This window comes from Panicum virgatum, chromosome 7K (genome assembly GCF_016808335.1).
Source record: "Panicum virgatum strain AP13 chromosome 7K, P.virgatum_v5, whole genome shotgun sequence".
Classification (NCBI taxonomy): domain Eukaryota; kingdom Viridiplantae; phylum Streptophyta; class Magnoliopsida; order Poales; family Poaceae; genus Panicum; species Panicum virgatum.
Window position 1 is genome coordinate 8254915 of NC_053142.1, and position 20882 is coordinate 8275796.

General features: G+C 44.5%; 1 protein-coding gene and 1 long non-coding RNA gene across 2 annotated transcripts; both read right to left on the reverse strand.

Moving 5' to 3' along the window:
- Positions 1-87: 87 nt before the first annotated feature.
- On the reverse strand, positions 88-5275 carry LOC120639717. The gene is made up of 2 exons (XR_005661626.1): positions 2124-5275; positions 88-714 (listed from the first exon to the last, which is right to left on the reverse strand). It is a non-coding gene; the product is annotated as an uncharacterized LOC120639717 (long non-coding RNA).
- A 14267-nt stretch (positions 5276-19542) lies between these two features.
- LOC120639887 lies at positions 19543-20667 on the reverse strand (the record flags this gene model as incomplete). The annotated part of the gene is made up of 1 exon (XM_039915812.1): positions 19543-20667. A coding segment is annotated over one exon (1125 nt), but the record flags the coding sequence as incomplete, so codon positions are not given.
- Positions 20668-20882: the final 215 nt, after the last annotated feature.

The window sequence follows — 20882 nt, forward strand, 5'->3', positions numbered from 1 at the left end:
GGCTAGAACACCCGTCACTAGAATGGGCGATGATCCCGCAAGCAAATAAAGAATAAAACTTACTTTACTAAAACACTAACTACCATAGAAGATCACGAACACTTACTTAAGAAAGAAGCATCCGTCGAGGTACAAGTTGGAGAAGAGCGCCGACAGGCCGGCGCCCCTCCGAACTACCCCTCACTCTCTTCCCATTTCTAAGCACTACGACTTCGCCTTGGAGTGGACCTCTTTGCTTCTCTTGTTGTGTGTTGAATGGGGGGGCTCTCCTCCTCCTCCTTACATAGCCCTCCAAGGGTCGATCCTTGAGTGAACTTCCGAGGTGGAACCATGGGGGGCTGGCATAGGTAGTGTGGTGGGAGTCTGCATGCAAAAGATGGGCCTATTTGGGCTTAGTAAGGGGTCCGACTACCCAATGGGTCGGCCGGCCCCAAATGGCGCCCCCTCGGGCCCTCCTTCCTCTGGACAACTGATAGGTGGGCCCTGGTGTTGCTCCTTTGTGTTCCCTTGAAGTTTTGTTTGGTTTGGTATGTCATTTGGCCCTTGGATCCTTGTATCTGCCTCTGATTTGTCAGAAGTGTCTTTTTACTTGGACTTGGAGGTTGAATTGATTTGTGGCGTGGCCCTCCAATTCTTGTGCTCTCAGACAATTCTTTGAAGTGTACCTTTATCTTTGTTTGAGCACGATTTTCCTCCGTATGCAGACATGGTCTCCTGAAAACAGTGATTCACCAAAACTTGTGAAAATGATTAGTATTAAAATCCTATCTCTAGTTTGGTGTTTACTTGGTCACTGTTCTCTGCAAGAGTTAACAGTAAGATATGGCACTTAAGGACCGTCAACAACACCCCCACACTTAGCCCTTTGCTCGTCCTCGAGTAAAGGTTGACGGACCAAGGTGGATGCATCTCCCTTGATATAACCTGCATACAAGTCATTCCAAGCTTCTTCCAATTCTTGTGAAACTTTTTGAGTGGCTACTATACTTTCTTGGGTAATTGAAGAATGGAACAATAAGGATATCAACTTCCTAGCTCTTCCTGCTTAGAAACTTGGGGTTTTACATTTTGAAAAGGAAGAATAGTCTTGCTCCTCAAATTATTCTCTCGAATCACTCTTTTTGTTTCAGATCCTCACCAAGGCAAAGCTGCTACCTTCTTTTCTCCTATCATCTAATCAAGCTTATGTGGAGCTCAGGGTAGGAGTAAAGAGGCATGTTTGCTTTGCTTATATTGTTAAGTCAAAAACAAGATCCAAGCATAAACAAGTCATACAATCTGATCAAGATGTGCAAGTGTGTGGGTATTTTTGGTGGAGGGTGAATGAACTCCTTTTGCATGATCGGTCTCTCTTCTTTATTTTCCATGAATGTGGACTATCTTTCTCTTTCTTTTTCTCTATGTTTTTTTTTACATGCCTTGTGGGCATGTGGCATACCTTCTTTTGTGTATGCATCTTTTCTTCATCTTTTTTTTTGATATGCCTTTTGAGCATGTGGCATACCTTATTTAGGTATGCATCTTTTATTTCTTTTTGCATAGCCCACATACTTGATGGTCACTTTAGAGAGAACGAGTCATGGTATGTCGCGGAGTTTTATTATGTAGGTGGATGAAAAATGTTTGCTATCTTCTAGTGTAGAAGTATAGCATGTGAGTGGATGTGTATGTGATCTTGATCATGAGAGTATGACAAGTCTCTAACAAGGGTCAAAGAATTTGACAAAACTGAAAGCAAAGTCAAATTGTATATGAAGGTTTGTGCATTAAAAACTAACTTTGGCTTTGGTAGGAATTTTCATTAATTTGAGGAGACAAGATACTGATATTTTTTTTCTTTTTGAAAAGAAATCTCAAGTACTTTGCAAGGAAGAGCATGGTTCCGTTCATCCAATCATATCTCATTAGTCAATTACTTAGATAGCATGGGGTCCCTATGAAGATATATGTCCACAAGAACTAGAAAGAATGCAAGGAATAAAGAGTATGCAAGTTTATTCATCAAAACGCATGGAGTGCACAAGTGGATTGGCAAGGTTCATTGAGTTTAATTTTAGTGATCAACAAAGAAATTCATTAAACTCAAGAACTTAGGGAGTTTGTGAGGAATGTGTTGCACATACCATCGTTGAAGAAGGAAGAAGAGGGAACCGCATGAAGTCACAGGTGGTTTAGTCGAGCCAAAAGCTCGACCATCCCTCCTTGGATTCCTTCTGTCCTATTCTTTAGCATGCTGAACCGTCGATGATGTGCAACATGTTTGGTTCATATACATGAAGCAAAGCTTTGCATTTGTTCGGTTTGGTTCCTCGTGCATCTATCTTCTCATGTGACCAAGGAGCGTTGTGTTGATGATGGAGTTATTGTATGCTGCTCCTTGGTTGTTTATTTTCTTCCCTACAAAATGTTAGTGGACAACAAATACTCTAGGAATGCTTAAAGAATTTAGAAATGTTTTTTTTAGATTTGTTGTTCACATCCATGCTTTAAGGAAAATCAGGTTCAAAGTTATAAAGAGCACGGATCCCAGAATGCTTGCCAAAAATTTTTTTCTTTGAGAGAGAGATTCACTTTTTTTAGCAAAGAGGTTTTTTTATTTATTTAAAGTTCACCAAATTTTTTTTATCCTTTCAGCAAAACTCAAACAAGGCTGAGATAAAACTACACAGACATATGCCTTTTTTTATGTTGTGCAAATTTTATTATTTGAAGCGCAAGAAAAGGGCCTTGTTATCTCAAGCATGAACTTGGTGACTTTACCCAACAAATTTGAAAACTTTCTTGCAGGGGTTTTGCCAAAAAGACATGCATCCAAAGTTTATGGTAGTATTACCCCAAAGTTCATTAATCAAAATTCAACACCATGTCAAACTTAATTAAAGAAGGCTATTTAACCTAAGCACCACACTTAATTTAAAAAGCCTATGGATGTACCATCCAAATACATCCAAACCAGAGCATACGAACATAAACAAAGGAAGCAAGAGTTTTGCATGATCAAGTTCTATGGAGATAAGGATGAGTAAAGGATTGGTGAACCTTACCTTTGCTTACCCGAGTTTACATACCGTCAGCATATAGGATGGATATCTTGGAGTTGCTACGGTGATGGTGTGTTGAATGGAGCAGCAAAGGCCTGGAAAGGAAGCGGAGTATTTTCTTAATTGTGTGCGTGCGTGAGCTGCTTGAGTCTGTGGAGCCAGGACCAGATGGAGTTTTATGTGAAGGTTGCCGGCTCTCTCCCACACCTTCCTTCTTCCTTTATCTCTCATTATTTGTTTCTTTTTTTTCTTCTTTTTTTATCTCTCTCTTTTTTTTCTCTCTCTCTCTCTTTTTCTTTTCAAGCAAGGCAAGGCTGACACCTTGAAACAAGGATACTCCTTTGGTTGGCTAGAACTTGCAGCGAGACGCTCAGTGATTTCCCCCGCACTTGGACTTTTATGTGGAAGTCAAGTGTGCAATTTCATGATCTCCTTTCGAGTGTGTTCCAACTCCAAAGAGCATCAAAGTGTTCAGCTAATGCTGTCTCATGTTCTTGGGCATCGTATGTCCCCTGTTCTTCTTAATCATCACCTGAAATGGTTAGGACCAAGAATACCCGAAGGTGCGTACTATGCTTAAAAACATGTTCTTACTTTTTTTTGTTTAGGAGAAAGATTATTTTTTATGTTGCTCTGGGCTATCTCCCGGCAATGCTTTGTTTATGGTCGCAAGCTCGACCATGGGGATTCCTCCTACAGCTATCAATGGTGATGTAATTCCCAGCTTTACCACCATTTGTTGATTTATCGTTGTTCAAGCTGCAAGGTTAGTGCACAAATACAACAACGAGCCCTGCATAGATATTATGATAAGAAGAACCACAAACAACCATCCTAAAGGGCATCTATGGTAGGAAACCCTAAGATGATCATAAGACTCGCAACAACTTGGCACAAAAGAAGAAAGGTCTTGGAGATATCAAAGGATGAGCATGGCTTGATCTCCGGATAGAGCAACTCAATAATGTTCATGGTCCCATAGTGAAAGAGGATGTGTAACTCTGTGGGCCAACTGAACAATTCCGACTTCGGGTCACGAGGGAAATGAATTTCTTTCAACTCATCCCCTCCTTAGGTAGAAAGCCTTGCATTTCATCAAAGATGAACGTGGTGGCAAAACAATCCATCCTAAGCTTCCAATAGAAGTTCATTTGATAGGAAGGGTGAACATAACTTCTATTGGGAATCAATCAAAATAAAGGATTAATAAATGAACTTTGATTCACTTGATTTGATTGGCATCGATCGATAAGACGTGAGGGTGAATCTCGTAGCCGGATAAGGAACTAAGTCCAGAGAGGATGGCTCTAAAGACTCACCCCACAGGGATGGAAGGTGTGTACGAGGATAACCTTCCAAGGGTAGCGGGGGTAGAGGTAGAAATAAGAAAAGCAAAAAGATACGAGATTTAAATGGGTAGCAGGGGTGAAGGTAGAGCTAAAGAAAAAAGAAAACAGATTTTTTTTTGTTTTGTTTTGAAAATATACGAGGACGAACTAGATTCGACGGCAATACAGCAACCGTTCCCCGGCAACGGCGCCAGAAATGCTCATTGGTATTTCTTAATGTTCACAGAATGATCCACAAGCGTACGGAGATACCGTTGTAGCACTTCACCCGTGAGTATTCAGGGTATCGTATTTCCACAAGGAACGGAGGTACTAACCTTCTAACAGGTTCGTCCAAGGACAAACAAGAGGTAGGTAGGTGAGGATAGAGAGGATTCCTATGGATTAGAGTGCTAGTAATAATAGGTTCCACCTCTACTTGCTCACTTCGGGCACCGGCTTACTCTTGGTCTGCCAAGAGTATCCGGCTATTACCTCTACACCCAACCCGAACATAGGGGACTACGAAGGACGGACAGGGCTATCACCACCTGCCGCCTACCCAGACAGACTGTGGGGAAGGGATGCAAACAAAGGTAACCTCAAGCCTAGACATCATGCTATTGATTACTATTCTAGCCCCGGCCAGTCTCTGTCTCAAGACTCGAGTCCATAGGATAGAACACCCGTCACTAGAACGGGCGATGATCCCGCAAGCAAATAAAGAATAAAACTTACTTTACTAAAACACTAACTACCATAGAAGATCACGAACACTTACTTAAGAAAGAATCATCCGTCGAGGTACAAGTTGGAGAAGAGCGCCGACAGGCCGGCGCCCCTCCGAACTACCCCTCACTCTTTCCCCATTTCTAAGCACTACGGCTTCACCTTGGAGTGGAGCTCTTTGCTTCTCTTGTTGTGTGTTGAATGGGGAGCTCTCTTCCTCCTTATATAGCCCTCCAAGGGTGGATCCTTGAGTGAATTTCCAAGGTGGAACCATGGGGGGCTGGCGTAGGCAGTGCGGTGGGAGTCTGCAGGCAAAAGATGGGCCTGTTTGGGCTTAGTAAGGGGTCGGGCGACCCAGTGGGTCGGCTGGCACCAAATGGTGCCCCCTCAGGCCCTCCTTCCTCTAGACAACTGATAGGTGGGCCCTGGTATTGCTCCTTTGTGTTCCCCTGAAGTTTTGTTTGGTTTGGTATGTCATTTGGCCCTTGGATCCTTGTATCTGCCTCTAATTTGTCAGAAGTGTCTTTTTACTTGGACTTGGGGGTTGAATTGATTTGTGGCGTGGCCCTCCAATTCTTGTGCTCTCAGACAATTCTTTGAAGTGTACCTTTATCTTTGTTTGAGCACGATTTTCCTCCGTATGCAGACATGGTCTCCTGAAAACAGTGATTCACCAAAAGTTGTGGAAATGATTAGTATTAAAATCCTATCTCTAGTTTGGTGTTTGCTTTGTCACTGTTCTCTGCAAGAGTTGACGGTAAGATATGGCACTTAAGGACCGTCAACAGTGACCCGACAGTGATAGGCATGCCTATCACTGCTTTCGACCCTGTGCTGGGTCAAAATCCGGCAATGATTTCGGTTTTGGACCTGGCATAGAACCCCCTATTCCGGGATAGCGTGGTTCCAACTTGTAACATGTTCTTTTCAACACTGAATCGAAGGTCTTGCTTTCTAGCAATGACTGCTGCACTTGTGACTGGAGGTTGTATACTGTAAAATCTGCTGTGATGTGAAGTTATTTTTGGAGGTCTTTTACAGTGCCCCATACAAGAGGGGGTGGTATAGAGTCACTACTACAGAAATGGTCTTTGATCCTTTACATTTGTCCCGACCAGTATTGGACCCGGGACTAATATGGACATTAGTCCCGGTTCCAACGGCTAGGGGACGAAAGGGGCTTTTAGTCCCGGTTGGAGCCACCAACCGGGACTAAAAGTCTATGTTTAGTCTCGGTTGGTGGTACCAACCCAAATCAAAGGGCTCTCTACGGGTTAGTATAAAAAGGGAGGCATCCTATGTAGAGTCATATGTGTTGCATAGGTGGAATGGTAAGGATCCTGTGCATGAGACAAGAGGTCTTGGGTTTAACTCCCGCAGGGCACAAAATTTTTCTTCACGTCACAGACCCTTTGGTCCTGGTTGCTACAACCAGGACTAAAGGGGGTTGGCAACCGGGACAAATTGAGGTTTTGTAGTAGTGAGTGCACCCAATCTACACCGTTAGATTATTTACATCTAAAGGCTTAAATTAGTTCATACTAGTCATCTCGTGCTCCACTAGTATGGGTAGTATACCGAGGTGGTATGAAAAATCAAGGGTAATTTGGGGAAGTTGAATGGGCATTCTGGCAATTAATCGTTTGGGTGGGCTAGACAGTGATGTCGGCCGGGCAGCCTACGTGGTGGCGGCGGTGGGAATAGGTGCCTGCAAGGTGGGCCGTGGCGATTGTGTGAATGAAGATTGCAAAGTAGTTTTTTTTAAAGAGATTACTAAATGTAAGAACCAAGACCAACTGTCATTGTTCTCACTCTCCACCAAAGAAAAAGCAAGCAGTATCAAACGTTCCTCCCTGTCCATACCGGTTGCGATCAACAAAGCTCCACTATACTTCCCAGTCAAAAAGGTCCCATCAACACTGATCACTGGCTTGCAATGCTTGAATGCCTCTGCACACTGGGGAAAGCACCAATATGCACGGTCCATTACTTCCATCATTACGCCTTTGTACAACTAATGTTGACCTGCTGCATGTGTGCACCACTTCATCCCCGGATTATAATGAAAAATTGCATGCAGAAGACGTGGTGCCCTTCCATAAACATTCTTCCAATCACCCCACAACATGTCCATAGCATGCTGCTTCGCCCTCCATGCCTTACCATACTTCACTCGATAATTGGTGAATCCCACGATAGCCTCAACGAGAGCGGACACAGAAATGTTGGGGTCCGCATGCACCATTGCAGCAATCCAGCCTCCAATATAACGAGCCGTACACTGGGAGTGAAACTCTGATGGTCGTGACGTACCACAGGTATGGGGCTGCTTAACTTTTGTGATTCTCCATCTCTCTCGTACATTGATAATTGGTTGGGCCCAAACCTTCCAACCACAACCAAGCTGGCAACTCACTGTGTACCACAAATTGGCGCTAGAGTGCACCACATCATAGGGTCGATGGTGCCGCACCGAGTAGTCCCTAAGAAAGAATTTCAGATCTTCCATGCTATCAAATGTCATCCCTTTCTCTATCAACTCTTGATCACTATCGGGCTCGAGAGCATTAAGGCGGAATCCGGAATCACAATACGCTTTCTTTGGTGGTGCATGGAACAGAGGGATCGATGGCACGCTCACATGGACATCCCTAAGTTGCAGCAACTCCTTCGGACTTAGTGGGGACAAGGAAACACCAGAAAGTGTAATCATCCGAGGTGGCGGCTCAACAACACTAGATGTTTGAACAAACGAGCGCTGATGAACAACATAACTAGGCTCAACATCCACTGCCTCTCACTCCCTGTGGTGCGAGTTATCTTCCTAGGTAATAACTTCCCTCATTTCTTCTTCATCTTCCTCTGATCCCTCAAAAATGGCGTCGTCATCTTGCTTGGCCTTGTCAAAGTCATTGTTTACAAGACAATTGCCATATTCATTCACATCATTTCCTTCACCCTCAGAACTAGGCTCATTGGACATGTCAACATCATATTCTTCTTCTTCTTCATGGACCTCTATATTACTATCTTTAGATGTCACACTATCACAAACTTCAATTATCACCTTCGCACAACCAACTTGAGAGCCTTTGACCAACTCCTTGTAAAATATCCAATCATTATCCGATTCAATTGGCATTACCGCATAGTGAGCTCTTTTATCACCGGCATCGAATCTACCACAAAGGCATAGTTCACTATGTTGTTCTCCAACTTTGAATATTGAGCTAACCCGAACACAAAGATCATCAAATGAAGGAGGAATATCAAATATTGCAATTTGTTCCCTCATCCTTTCAAACTCTCCATTTTATTTAATCAATCCATCAGAGAACAAACATACTAAATGATCCATCTACACACATCATGGATATGAAATAAAAATTATTAAAGTTCCACATAACTAATCCACATTTGCCTCTGTTGACGTTTTGGAGCGTCATGAATAGAATCCACAAGCGCACGGATATCGTTGGAGCTTTCACCTAGGAGTATACCAGGGTATCGTATCCACTGAGGAATGTGAGTATATTATCTAAAGGCTTTGATTCATCCAAGGACACCACACTACCGAAGAGGTAAGGTGCAGAGAGGATTTCTAAGGCTCCGAATCAAAGGTAAGATAGAGCTAACTAGTTGTTTACTTCGGGCTATCAGCTTCGCCTGGGTAAACCAGAAGTTCCGATAATAAGGCTACTGTCATATACCCGAACGTGGAGGGTTACGATGGCACAAAACAGGACTGTCACCACCTGCAGGCTACCTCTACAAACCATGGGGTCATACAACAATCAACAGGTAGAGTCTAGTCTAGACATCATGTCGACACCGTCTTCTACTAACTCTAGAGTCGTACAGAATTATCCCTCTTTATCAGGAGTCCTACTCTAGAGGCATCCACTAAACTAGTGAACTATTGATCCCATAAAAAACTAGGGTACTAGCACTACTTAACTAAGAAACTAAAGCACAAAGAAGATCATGAACACTTACTTTGATTGATAAGCATCCGTCGAGATACAAGCTGGAGAAGAACACCGGGGGCTGACAACCACGACACCTCCCCGACTCCCCCTCACTCTCGTAGAGGTACAAATTGGAGAATAGCGCTAGCAGACCGGCGCACCTCCTGAGTACCTCTACCCCTAATTTTTAAGCTCTATCTAAGCAGAACTAAGCCTCCATGGAGAGCTTCAAACCTCCGAAAGGGAGTGAAGAGATGATGTGTTGTGTATTGGTGTGTCTGTATTTCCAACCCCCCCCCTCATATTTATTGAAGGGAACCAGGGGTGTCTCGACCGAGGATTGGAGCTCTGGCACCTGGAACCGACTTTAGCATCCACTTAGAAGACGACACATGGAAGGGGAAGGTCGGTGGCGCCGACCTTTGGTCGGCTGACCATGGGCCAGGCCCAATCAGCCTCCCCTTTGGCGGTTGAGTCGTCGCAAGGTCCCACGTGTCAAACACAGGTGAGTGGCCTTGTCTTAAGTTGGTTTAGGTGCTCTGGTGGGCCCATGGATCCTTGTACTCAGGCCTGATTGGTCGAGAAGAGATTGCCTTGGATTGATGACATGTCACTTGTGTTGGCATTTCTTAACGTCGCTACTAGGAGGGGTTAATTCCCAGCAACGCCGCCAGAAATGCCGGCGGACATTCCATAGCACCGTCACTATGAACGGGTTAGGTTCATAGCAACAATGCCATGAAATACCGTGCGGTATGTCTTAATGATTACAGAAGGATCTGCAAGCGCACGGATATACTGTTGTAGCATTTCACCCGGAAGTATTCAGGGTATCGTTATTTATATTTTCCCAAGGGATGGCTATGGTGTGTAAAGATGTTTACTAGATACATAACCATAACATTATGAGATAAGGTGCAGACTGCTGATTATGCAGGGGTAAGTGATAATAAATGATAATCAAAGGTAATGTGACACACATAGATCAGCTAACACTCATGAATAAAGAATAAACAAATACACCTAAGGTTAGTGGGAGCATAGGCAAACAAGATCCTAGTATACTATTCATGTTAGCAGAGAAGTTATGTTAGCCACATGCTTAGAACTGCAGGTGCCGGAAAATTAGGGACATCGGGGAGAATGACCCGCACTGGAGAACATCCAATCCCATTTCATCTTTGTATGAACTCCTACACGATACCCGAACGTCGGGGAGTATGCTAACCGAGAAGCAGCTTCTCGGCGGACCGACAGGGCTGTCACCACCTACGGTCTACCCCAGTCAAACCGTGGAGCACCGTCATATCTGAGGGATCCCACATACCCGGGCACCATGCCCGCATATGAGGTCACTACCTTAGCACCCCCGGGTCCCCCACCCTTCGGATGGACAGGTAAGATGCTAAGGCAAGCCCGAAAGCACAACGAACCGATATCCTTACCTAGATCATCTCGTCTAAGTAGGCAACTAATACAACTTAATGAATAACAGATCATGGCTAGGCAAGCTAGGAACATAGCAAGATAACCATGAACGAACTCTTTATGAATAGCATAACGAATGTCGGAATACAAAGCCATACCAGATGCTGAGGATTGCTCGCCGACCCCGAGGACGACTGGATTCCCCAAGAAGATGAAGTACTAGCCTAGCTCCACTATCTTAAGGAGTACAAGTCACAAGAGAGAGTGTGAGAGAGGCTTCTCCAAGTGGTGCATGTGGTGTGGTGTGTGGTATGAGAGGCTCCTTTTATAGCCTGTGGAGGTCGGTTCCCGCCATCTTCATACATGGAAACATGCCAAACCACCTTCAGGAGGATAGGATCGAGCTTCCCGCCAAAATGCACCTGGATGGGAGCAAGGGTGGGTTCAGCCGAACCCCTGGTTCGGCAGGCCCCACCTTGCCGCCACTGGCCCCCGTCCTTCTCTAGTAGACTGCAGGGTGGGCCCTGATATCAGATGGTCAGTGCCGGGGCTTGGTTGGTCGGTTTGGTCTACCTGGTGGGCCTCTTTTGCTTGTGTTACGCAGGACGCGATATTATGTGACTTCGTCTACGTATTCTTCGTGTTTTCTTCTTATTCCAGACTTGTGCTCCTGAAAATATAATTTCTCCAAAACAACTATAGAGTTAGGTTAGTGATACAAATATGTGAGTAAGAGGCATGGTTTTCCTTCTTTTATGAGTATAGTTGACGGTCATATTTTGCACTTAATGACCATCAACAACTTGCTCATGGCTGCGTTCTCTTCTCATGTGAGGCTGTCAAGTGGGCCCTTTGATTCATGTGCTTGCTTGTGATTGGCTTGAAATTCATGCCTTGGATCATACTTGTTTGTTTCATGCATTTTTGGCCCAAATTCACCTGTACATATTTTCAGACCAGCATCTATGGAATTCGTTAATAAATCATACTATGCTAGCATTTATTCCTTTTGATGCCTCAATTTTGTGTGGTATTTGACCATCAAAATGGGTCAAAATAAGAATTCCACTCTTTAAAATGAAAAAAAAGGAGTAATCAACTGTGACACGAAAAAAACCAAACCTTTTGTAGCTCATCATTTATCGGCAAAAATCAAAAAGGTTAATACGAAGGAGGAGAAAGAAATATTAGTAACGTGGTCCCGGGCATCTAGCAATCTACCCACAATCGTTTATAGAAAATGTCATAAATAGGACGCGTTTGTGACGATTTATGGATTTTCATCACAGATTTGCAAATAACCCGTATGGGCTCCAATCTGGGTACAGTTTCTGTGACGAACCTCTGATAATCGTCATAGAGTGAAAATAGAAATATATATTATAGTTGGCCTACCCCATCAACCTAAGATAGTGAGTTCACACATGCATCTAAACTGCTACATTATATTTTATTTACATGAGAATGTTATTATCTTAATTCTTTTGAATTTGTGCGTGTTAAATTCAGTTTTTTCCTAGTCTTTGGGATTTTTTTATTAAGCTCCAATTATATATATTCTCGGAAAAACACCATTTTGGTTCACTTCAACATTTTTCGGCACTTAGCCCGCTTCCTCACCAAGCGTGTGCCAACGATTCCAAAAAAAAAATAAAGAAGCCTACTATACGTATGCCTACAATTGAAAAAACGATCAGAAAAAATAGGAAAGGTAGTCCTACGGATTTTGTTTCATGTCCAAATATAGAGCGGCCGTACGGCCGGCCGTACATTAGCCACGTCCTTTTTCAGAGTGTGGGAATTTTCATCCACCTCTAGAAAAAAAAGAGATATTTCTTAAAAAAATATTTATGTAGTTGTGCAATCCGACATGTGCGTGTTTGACCTTTATAGTAAGACCGTTTCGCCACGCGCGGCAACACCATCTCATTCCTTGCCAATTGCCATAGCTGAAGCTACACGTTTGGCTCCTCATTCCTAAGCATGTCGCGGCCTCCATTTCTCCATTACTACTATGTTTGGGAGTTCAGTGAGAACCATTCATTTTTGTGCCGATCGTTTAATTTCTGTCCCTGGCGGCAGCACTGGTCTTCACCAACATTAGCCGTTGGTGCGGCCACGACCATTGTTGCATGAGTATATACAAGCGTGTTTGGGTGTCTCATCAAATCAGAACCGCTCAAAATAACACTACTAGCGATTAACAACTCTGGAACCAATAAATTCAAGAGGTTGATAAATTTGACAGGTCCAAATAATAGTTGGCGAGTCCTGGAACGCCAATCCCATGTGGAAGATAACAGGTAACACTAACAGCACACAAAAGTAATGAAACCACACCACAGTGGTTTTTTCAATCTTCATCTTCATCTTGGGCTATGGGCAGTGGCGGATGCAGGATGAGAGCCAAGGGGGGCTGAAACAATAGAGATGTTGATTTGTGTGAAGATTTAATGGTGATTTGATGCTTTTGCTACAGTGTTTTACGTGTAATTAGGAGAACTTAGGGAGGGCTGGAGCCACCCTAGCCCCCCTCCTGGATCCGCTGCTGGCTATGGGCACCTCCAGCCTCTGCGAATCTGTGAAGAAAACAGCATCAACGGTCAGCTTGCACCCAACAGTAGGAAGATAATATCTAACATCTATTGATTTCTGATTTTTCATTTTTCAGCAATTCAGTAGTAAAATAGAGCCATGATTTGCTGGGAAGTGTAAGCCATAACTATTTTTGTTTTCAAAAACCACCCCTAGTTTTTTCCCCCTGGACCATCACCCCTATTTCTGAAAAAGGAATAATAAACACGTGAAATTTGGTTCATTTGCTTCAGCTCCACAACAAAAAACCGATGTGAATAACAAATGTACAAAGTTGTAGAAACTGATGCGGATTGTTTGAATCAAGTGTCCATGTAAGCATCGGCAGACTATGTACAATGAAGGAAAAGCACTACATCCACCCTTTAATATTTGATGTTGGTTGGTGCAAAATTGAAGTAAACTAACATCAAATATTAGAGAATGGAGGGTGGACATGGTGTTGTAAAGAGTGAAAGCAGCAATCTATTGTTATGAATTGGCTAGATCAGGAGGAGGAACAAGACTGGAACGCCTGGCCGGGCAGGAAACCCGGCCAGATCGCTGAAGAATTGGCTGCCCAAGGCTGATTCTATTCTTCTTCGATTACTCTAACCCTAGGACTTAGGCCGGCTTTATAGACTAGGTGCCCTTGCTAAACCCTAATCACCCTGCGAGCTACAGTATGCGTGAACAGTACCACAGCCTCCCTATGGGCTCTACTCAGCCCATAACAGGCCTAGCCTAGGCCCAGCCCCACTACCATGACATTACTCACCCCATTTTTAAGCAGCTCGCCCTCGAGCTGCAAAGAGGAAGACGACTTGACTCGACACAAATCTATCACCTAGAAACAAGCCTTTTACATCTCGGCTTTTTATTGTGGTGACTAAAAGAAATAGCAAATTATCTTGATCTCCTCCGCCATGATCACCGGGTATTTGCCTCCTTCCACATGAATAACTTGAAAGGCTGAACCAGCAGTGTGCGCATCCCTCCTAGATCCCACGTAAATAGCCGTATACGTGTCTGCACAAGGGCCTCAGCCCACAAGAATCAGCAACAACTCAGCAGCCCACACAGCAAAAGAGCACAGCAAAACAGCCCAGCTGTTGGCTCCTTATGGGCTGATGCGCCCAATAGGATATAGCCCACGAGCCCAAAAGGCCTATCACGGCTCGGGCGGAAGCTAGCCTGACGGGAGGCGAAGCCGCAGAACTGGAGCGCGAGGCCGGAGATGACGCCGTGGACGAGCGGCGGGTCGAGGGTGGGTGAGAGCCAGCTGATGGAGTAGCTCGAGCGCGGCCAGCGGGCTGTCAGATGCAGCAGGCGAAGGCAAGTGATGCCCCCCTCGAATAGATGTTTTGGGCATGGCCGAGCGGCGGCGCGGCGAGGACCGACAGGGCGCCGAGGTCGAAGGCCCTAGCTTCCCCGAGGTCACCGCCGCTGGCGGCCTTGACGCCAGTAGCGGGCACCTCGTTCTTGCTGTGGATCCCGCCGGCTAGCTTGGTGTCGCGGGTGAGGACCTTGCTGTTGGCATGGCCGGCGGCGTCGATGTTGCCCTCCAGGGTCTTCACGGAGATGATGGGGCGGCTGAAGGCAACCGAGGCAGCGGCGGATATTGTTACTGCCCCTACTTCCTGCGACGCTGAAGGTGCAGGAGGTGGGATCAGCAAAATTGTAGCCGACGCCGTCTTTGTCGGTGATGGCACCGCCGATGCAGTAAATGGTGCAGCAGTGTGGAACAGCGCTGGCACAGTTGCGGCTACCGGCGACGTTGTTGAGGACGGTAGTGCAGCAGATGGGACGCCGTCGATGATGTAGCCGCTGGCCAGTGTCGCCCGCCTGAGCAGCGAACCCACTTTCTTCGCTTGCTGGAATTTCTCCAGGCGCGCAAGGCGCTCCTCGTGGGAATCCAGCTGCTCGTTGATGATGGAGAGTTGCATGAGGGCGTAGTCGATCTTGGCGGATATGGTGGAGAGGGTCGCAGGATCGATGCTAGGGCCAGTCATGGTGGATGATGATGCCCCTGCACTGGATCTCTGATACCAATTTGTTATGGATTAGCTAGATCAGGAGGAGGAACAAGACTGGAACGCCTGGCCGGGCAGGAAACCCGGCCAGATCGCCGAAGAACAGGCCGCCTAAGGCTGGTTCTATTCTTCTTCGATGACTCTAATCCTAGGACTTAGGCCGTCTTTATAGATTAGACGCCCTTGCTAAACCCTAATCACCCACGGGTACTGTTCGCGAGCTTCAGTACGCGTGAACAGTACCACGGCCTCCCTATGGGCTCTACTCAGCCCATAACAGGCCTAGCTTGACATCTATGAACAGGAACACACATATGTGCAAGAAGTGAAAGGGCAGGGATGGGAGTAGACTGACTAGCCCAAGGCACACACAACAGGGAGGGCCATGTAGAAGGCAATGGAAGGATGGTGGAAAACTGGCAGCAAATAAAGCAGGAAAGTTAGATCCAGGAAAAACAAATCAGCCAAGGATGGGAAGCAGAAGGCAGCATGCGAACACAAGAAAGGTAGGGGGCATATATAACCAAAAAAAACATTAGCAAATAAATATTGGCTTCACCATGAAAATATGATACTTGAAAAGAATGCAGATGGGGAAAGCATGAGCCAGCATATAAAGATATAAAAAAGGGAAAGTCCGGTTTACACCCTCTAACTATCACAAAAGTCCGATTTTCAAACTTTAACTACGAAACTAGATAACATAGGCCATCCAACTGTTGAAACCCGGCAAATTTAGCCCCTTAGGTGGTTTTGAATGTGGTTTTCCATTTTGTGAGAATTAAAAATATTTCATTTTAAACTAAAAAAATTCATAAGTAATTCATTTTAAGTTAAAAAATTACGAAATGGGTACCAAAAGTTTTCTAAAAATGTAGCCTATCTATTGGCACAATACTTGCCAATTATTCACACCTAATTTTTTTGTGTTCATAATATTTGTTTGCTTATAGTTATGCATATTATTTTTGAATAACTAAGATTCAAATAGAGCAATAATAGATAGGTTGCATTTTAGAAAAATTTTGGTACTAGTTTCATATTTTTCTGATTTAAAATGAATTAGTTTTGATTTTTATATCTAGTGAGATTTTTTTATTTTTTTTAAAAAAATACAAACCACCTTCAAAACCACCCCAAGGGCCAAATTTGCCCGATTTCGATAGTTGGATGGCTTATGTTGTCCGGTTTTGTAGTTGAAGGTTGAAAATCAAATTTTTGCAATAGTTCAAGGGTATAAATCGAAGTTTTCCCTATAAAAAACAAGTTGATGATGGCAGTATGTCTGCTGAAATGTTTAATTGAAAACTCAGTGCATGGCCCCTTAGGTGTCTGTCTTCTGCACAGATGGTAGTGGAAGCTTCTTGAAAAATAATTGTATATGTCAGCTAAAACTTAAAAAAAGTGACTCATTAGTATTGGATGACATGCTCCAAATCTGTAGCTATACACATGAGAATGAAGTTGAAGAGATGGTGTTTCTCCTATTTTTGATCTATTTTAACACACTTCGTAAAATATATTTTAGCCAAAACTAATTTCTGAAGTGACCCCTCAGCTATGGTATAGTATCTCATTCTCAGCACCAGCTTGGTAATGACATTGGTGCTAACCATATCCCATGCTGATGTTGCTCAGCCTCACATAGGAGCTGAGCTGGGACAGCCAAATCTTCTATATACCATTATACCTACCCTGAATCAGCCCTGCCTCCAGCATTTAGATATTGTACCTTAGCAGTTAGCACCTTTGTTCCTGACTACCTAGTAGTGAATTGAGGGGTCAGCAATCATGAAAGTAGTTTCAGGGTTGGGCAGGATCCTTTGCTTTAAATAAATAGGTAAAATATGCACACTCAGGAGGGGTACTGATTTCTGCCATGAGTGCTAGATTGATTAAAACAATATGTGATTACAAAATGATACAAATGGAGGGCAATTAGATTTTAGAGGATGGCATGATGAACAAAACAGAAAATGAGAATGTCAGAATGGTTCATGATATAGATGCTAAGGACTACGGTAGCTTTGAATAAGTCAACTTATACTCCCAAATGAAATGTGTGAAGTTGTAATGTGAGTTCAGAATCGTTTAAATTTCTGGAACCTTTAAACTATATTATTTTATCTAAAACTATTTAAAATTCTTGTGTTCTTGAGGCTAATAGATATAGTCTCATCACTTGGTGTACTAGTTAGCTCAATTTTTCTATAAGATTAGTAGGTGTAAAATGTTTCACTCGTGGAAACAGAGCAATCAAAGGATAGACAGGACCAAAGCTATGAGATATACAGCACGGAGGAGATATGGATAACACAGAAAGGCTATGGAGACATAGATCTAGCATGAAACTATGTGGTGAAACAGCGCACACTGTTTATCCACAAGCTCTGCTCAAAGACAGCAGGCAGAGCTCTGTCACAACTGCTACGGTGGAGGAAGCGTAAAGTTCTTCTGGAGCCATCGATGTATGAGTTTAGTGCTAGTCAGGCGTTTGTGGGCCCGCATGGTCTGTGTCTTTGTTGGCGCTTATAAGCCAAGCATCCTGTAACTGAACAGGACATGTTTATTATCTCTGAAATGAGAATTCGTTCTGGGGTTCAGGGTTCATCGCCCGGCCTCCCACCTATATCTGTATGCTATCTGTTATATTCTCACGCCTCGGCGACTCAGCTGGCGGCCACAGGTTGTTACAAGGTCCATCCTTACTGGCTGATTTTTTTGATCCACAGGAATCATCATTACAGAGAATAGGCTGCAAATCATTTGCAGCTGCAGAAGAAAAGCAGCAAGAGCCTTCCTAATCACATCAATTGAATATGGTAGCTTCGATCCATATGCTTTCCCCTATTTCTTGACTCCATTGGGGGGGGAGGGGGGGTGGGGGGGTAAGCTTTTTTCCCTCGTAAGCAGGTGTCATGGTTTCTTGAGTGCTTGCTCTTGATACCCAACAGAACCAAATATTTGGTTCAGGCAAGCAGGGATGGAGTGGGGATGACAATGAAACAAATAGAAGATTAAGATCTAAGGTACATCTTTCATGGTAGTTGATACATAATACAACCCCGCCTAGCTAAGAGCTGCATTGACAGTCCTACATCACTGGTCACTGATTGTTGGCCTTCTAATAACGTCAGATGATCCATTCAACAAATTTGATGACTCAAATGAACAATATGAGTTCGGTGACCTACTTGAACCAATCTTACACGTTCGGTCACCCATGGTGTGGTTTACTCAAATAATATAGTCAAGATGTTGGCATTTAAAATGGTATTTGTCATACAAATAACAGAAGGTAAATTGGCGTACCTGTTATACTAACAGAACAAGTTACCAGATCGAAGGACAGCCAGCTCATGTATTGTTTGAAGTTTCAGCTCCAGCATACTCCCTGCCAATGCCCCTGCCTACCATAGAAATAAGCCCAAGTGACATGGAAACTTACCAAAATGAAAATCACAACTCAAACTGAGAAAATGTTCACCAAATGTTTAGATGATCAAGAAAAAAGAAGGTATTTAGAACTATTTTCCTGAAGTGACATTGTTACAACTTATTCTAAATAGCCTAAACCAAATATGCTCAAACAAAGTTGAGAAACAAAAATCAGCATGAATGCTTAGAGCAAACTAAATGTTGTCCTTGTAGAAAATAAAGCAAGGGTTTCATTTATTTCTCATCCGGCATTAAAGCTCTTCACATGCAGGAGAATGCATGTAAAGGAACAGTGCCCTACATTTTGTATGGTACGATAGATGAAATGCAACTCACTACTAAAAATGTACTAGTTGGTGCACGAACCCACACTACTTATGTTATAAAGGAATGATGTTCACCAAACAAAGAAACATGCTGAAAAGTGGAAATAGCATCTCAATGTTCTCAAAATGTTTAAAGTACATGCCATATTTAGGGGTGAGGATTGTAGCCATCCAATCCGATGAATGGATGACCAGGGCATTGTGGGTTCATGCCAAAATTCAACTTAAATTTTGACATGTGCTTCTTATACACGTGCAGATGATTAACATAAAAATAAAACACCATCATGAAAGAAAATACCAAATGAACAAAGACGATAACAATCTTCAAACCTCAGTACGTGCCAATTTACATTTTAATTTCACATTCCAGAGAGTTCAAGTTCAGATTTTATCTTTCTGTCATGTTCCAACAAATACGTACCTTTTACTGAGAAAGGTCAGTACTAAAGGTTCAGGCAAAAACACTGAATGAAAAATTTAGGCATACATTTTGTGTTGTCTTTCATTCAGTTTGATAACAATACAGAACATAAAAATAAACTTTTGTGTTGTCTTTCATTCAGTTTGATAACAATGCAGAACATAAAAATTAGCATAAGTTCATCAGTGCTTATTGCTAGTCAGGCTCTAGCACATGAAGGATAGTGCAGCAACAAGATATGAAAAGAAAAATGCTACTCCTGAATGAAAAGCAACGATGATCTATTACCTGTAGCATAGAAACTTGTGAAGGGATGATAGGCGGTGATGAGCTTGCTTTCAAAAAGATTCCTGAACTGCATTGACTTGAGTTGGACCATAGAGACTTGATGAGCACGAGATGATATAAAGATGGCATGGCCATCTTCATCATACCCCACTATCACATGCCATGTCTCCATCGGTGATCTCAGTGAAAGCAGCTTGCCCAGGTCGATGATTTTGTGTAGCATCCATCTGGCTACACAGCCAGAATCAGCCTTCCTCTCCCACAACTGGATGTTGGCACCTGACAAACTGGCTAAGCCAAGTCCACTGGCCTCCATTCGCAAGATCTGAAGACTTGGGCATACTGCAACGTGTGCACCTACCGGGTGTTCAATCACAGCTAGACTTTTCCTGTCCAGATTAAACTCAAGGATGCCACCATCCACATAACCCAGAAGCAACCAGTAGAGTGAATTCCCAACCAGGATGCTGGGCTGGTCCGAAAGTGGAGCCCTGATCGATGTCGAGGTGAGGCTGCTCCACACACTGGTTTCAGATTCATAGAGGGAGGCGAACACCTGAGCATCCACATGATGCCGCCGGCAACCATCAGCCAGCAAAACCACCTTGAAGGCTTCGAGTGGCACCCGCCCGTCCTCGCAGAGTACCGCGCCATGGCGGACAAACTCGGCGCCTTCGCTGTTTAACATCTCCGGCGGGGCGGCTACGTAGAGCTGGTCTCCGGTGATGGGATCCCACACGGTGACCTCGAGGCGCGTACGGTTGAGGAGTAGGGCGAGGCCGTGGCGGCAGCCGAGGAAATTCCAGCTCTCGCGGCCGGGCAGCGGCGCGTGGGAGAAACGCGCGGAGGGGATGCGGTCGGGTGGGTCCAGCGTCGGGATGAAGCGGGGGACATCGTCGAGATCTTCGAAGAAGAGGCCGAGGAGCTGGGGGCTCCGGCAGTGGAATGCACGGAAGCGGCGGAGGAAACGGGGGTCGGAGAGGATGCGGAGCCAGCGCTTGCAGACGAGGGAGTCCCGCGGGAGCGAGGAGGGCCGCGGCGGGAGACGGAGGAGGACCTCCTCGAGTATGTCGTCGTCGTCCGGCAGGGCAGCCAGCGCCGCCACTGGCGGCGGCGCCGGCGAGCTGGAGCGGCTCCGCATCAAGGGTGCGTTTGGTTGCTACCCGTCAGATGCCCTGCCAAACGGCCGGCCAAATTTTGGCGAGCAAATCGGCCGCCCCGGAATCGGCCGCGCAGAGGCCCCAAAGATAAACTGAGCTTGACCGCGTGACCTTGGGCAACCTAAAACTTGGCCTCGATCTAAAC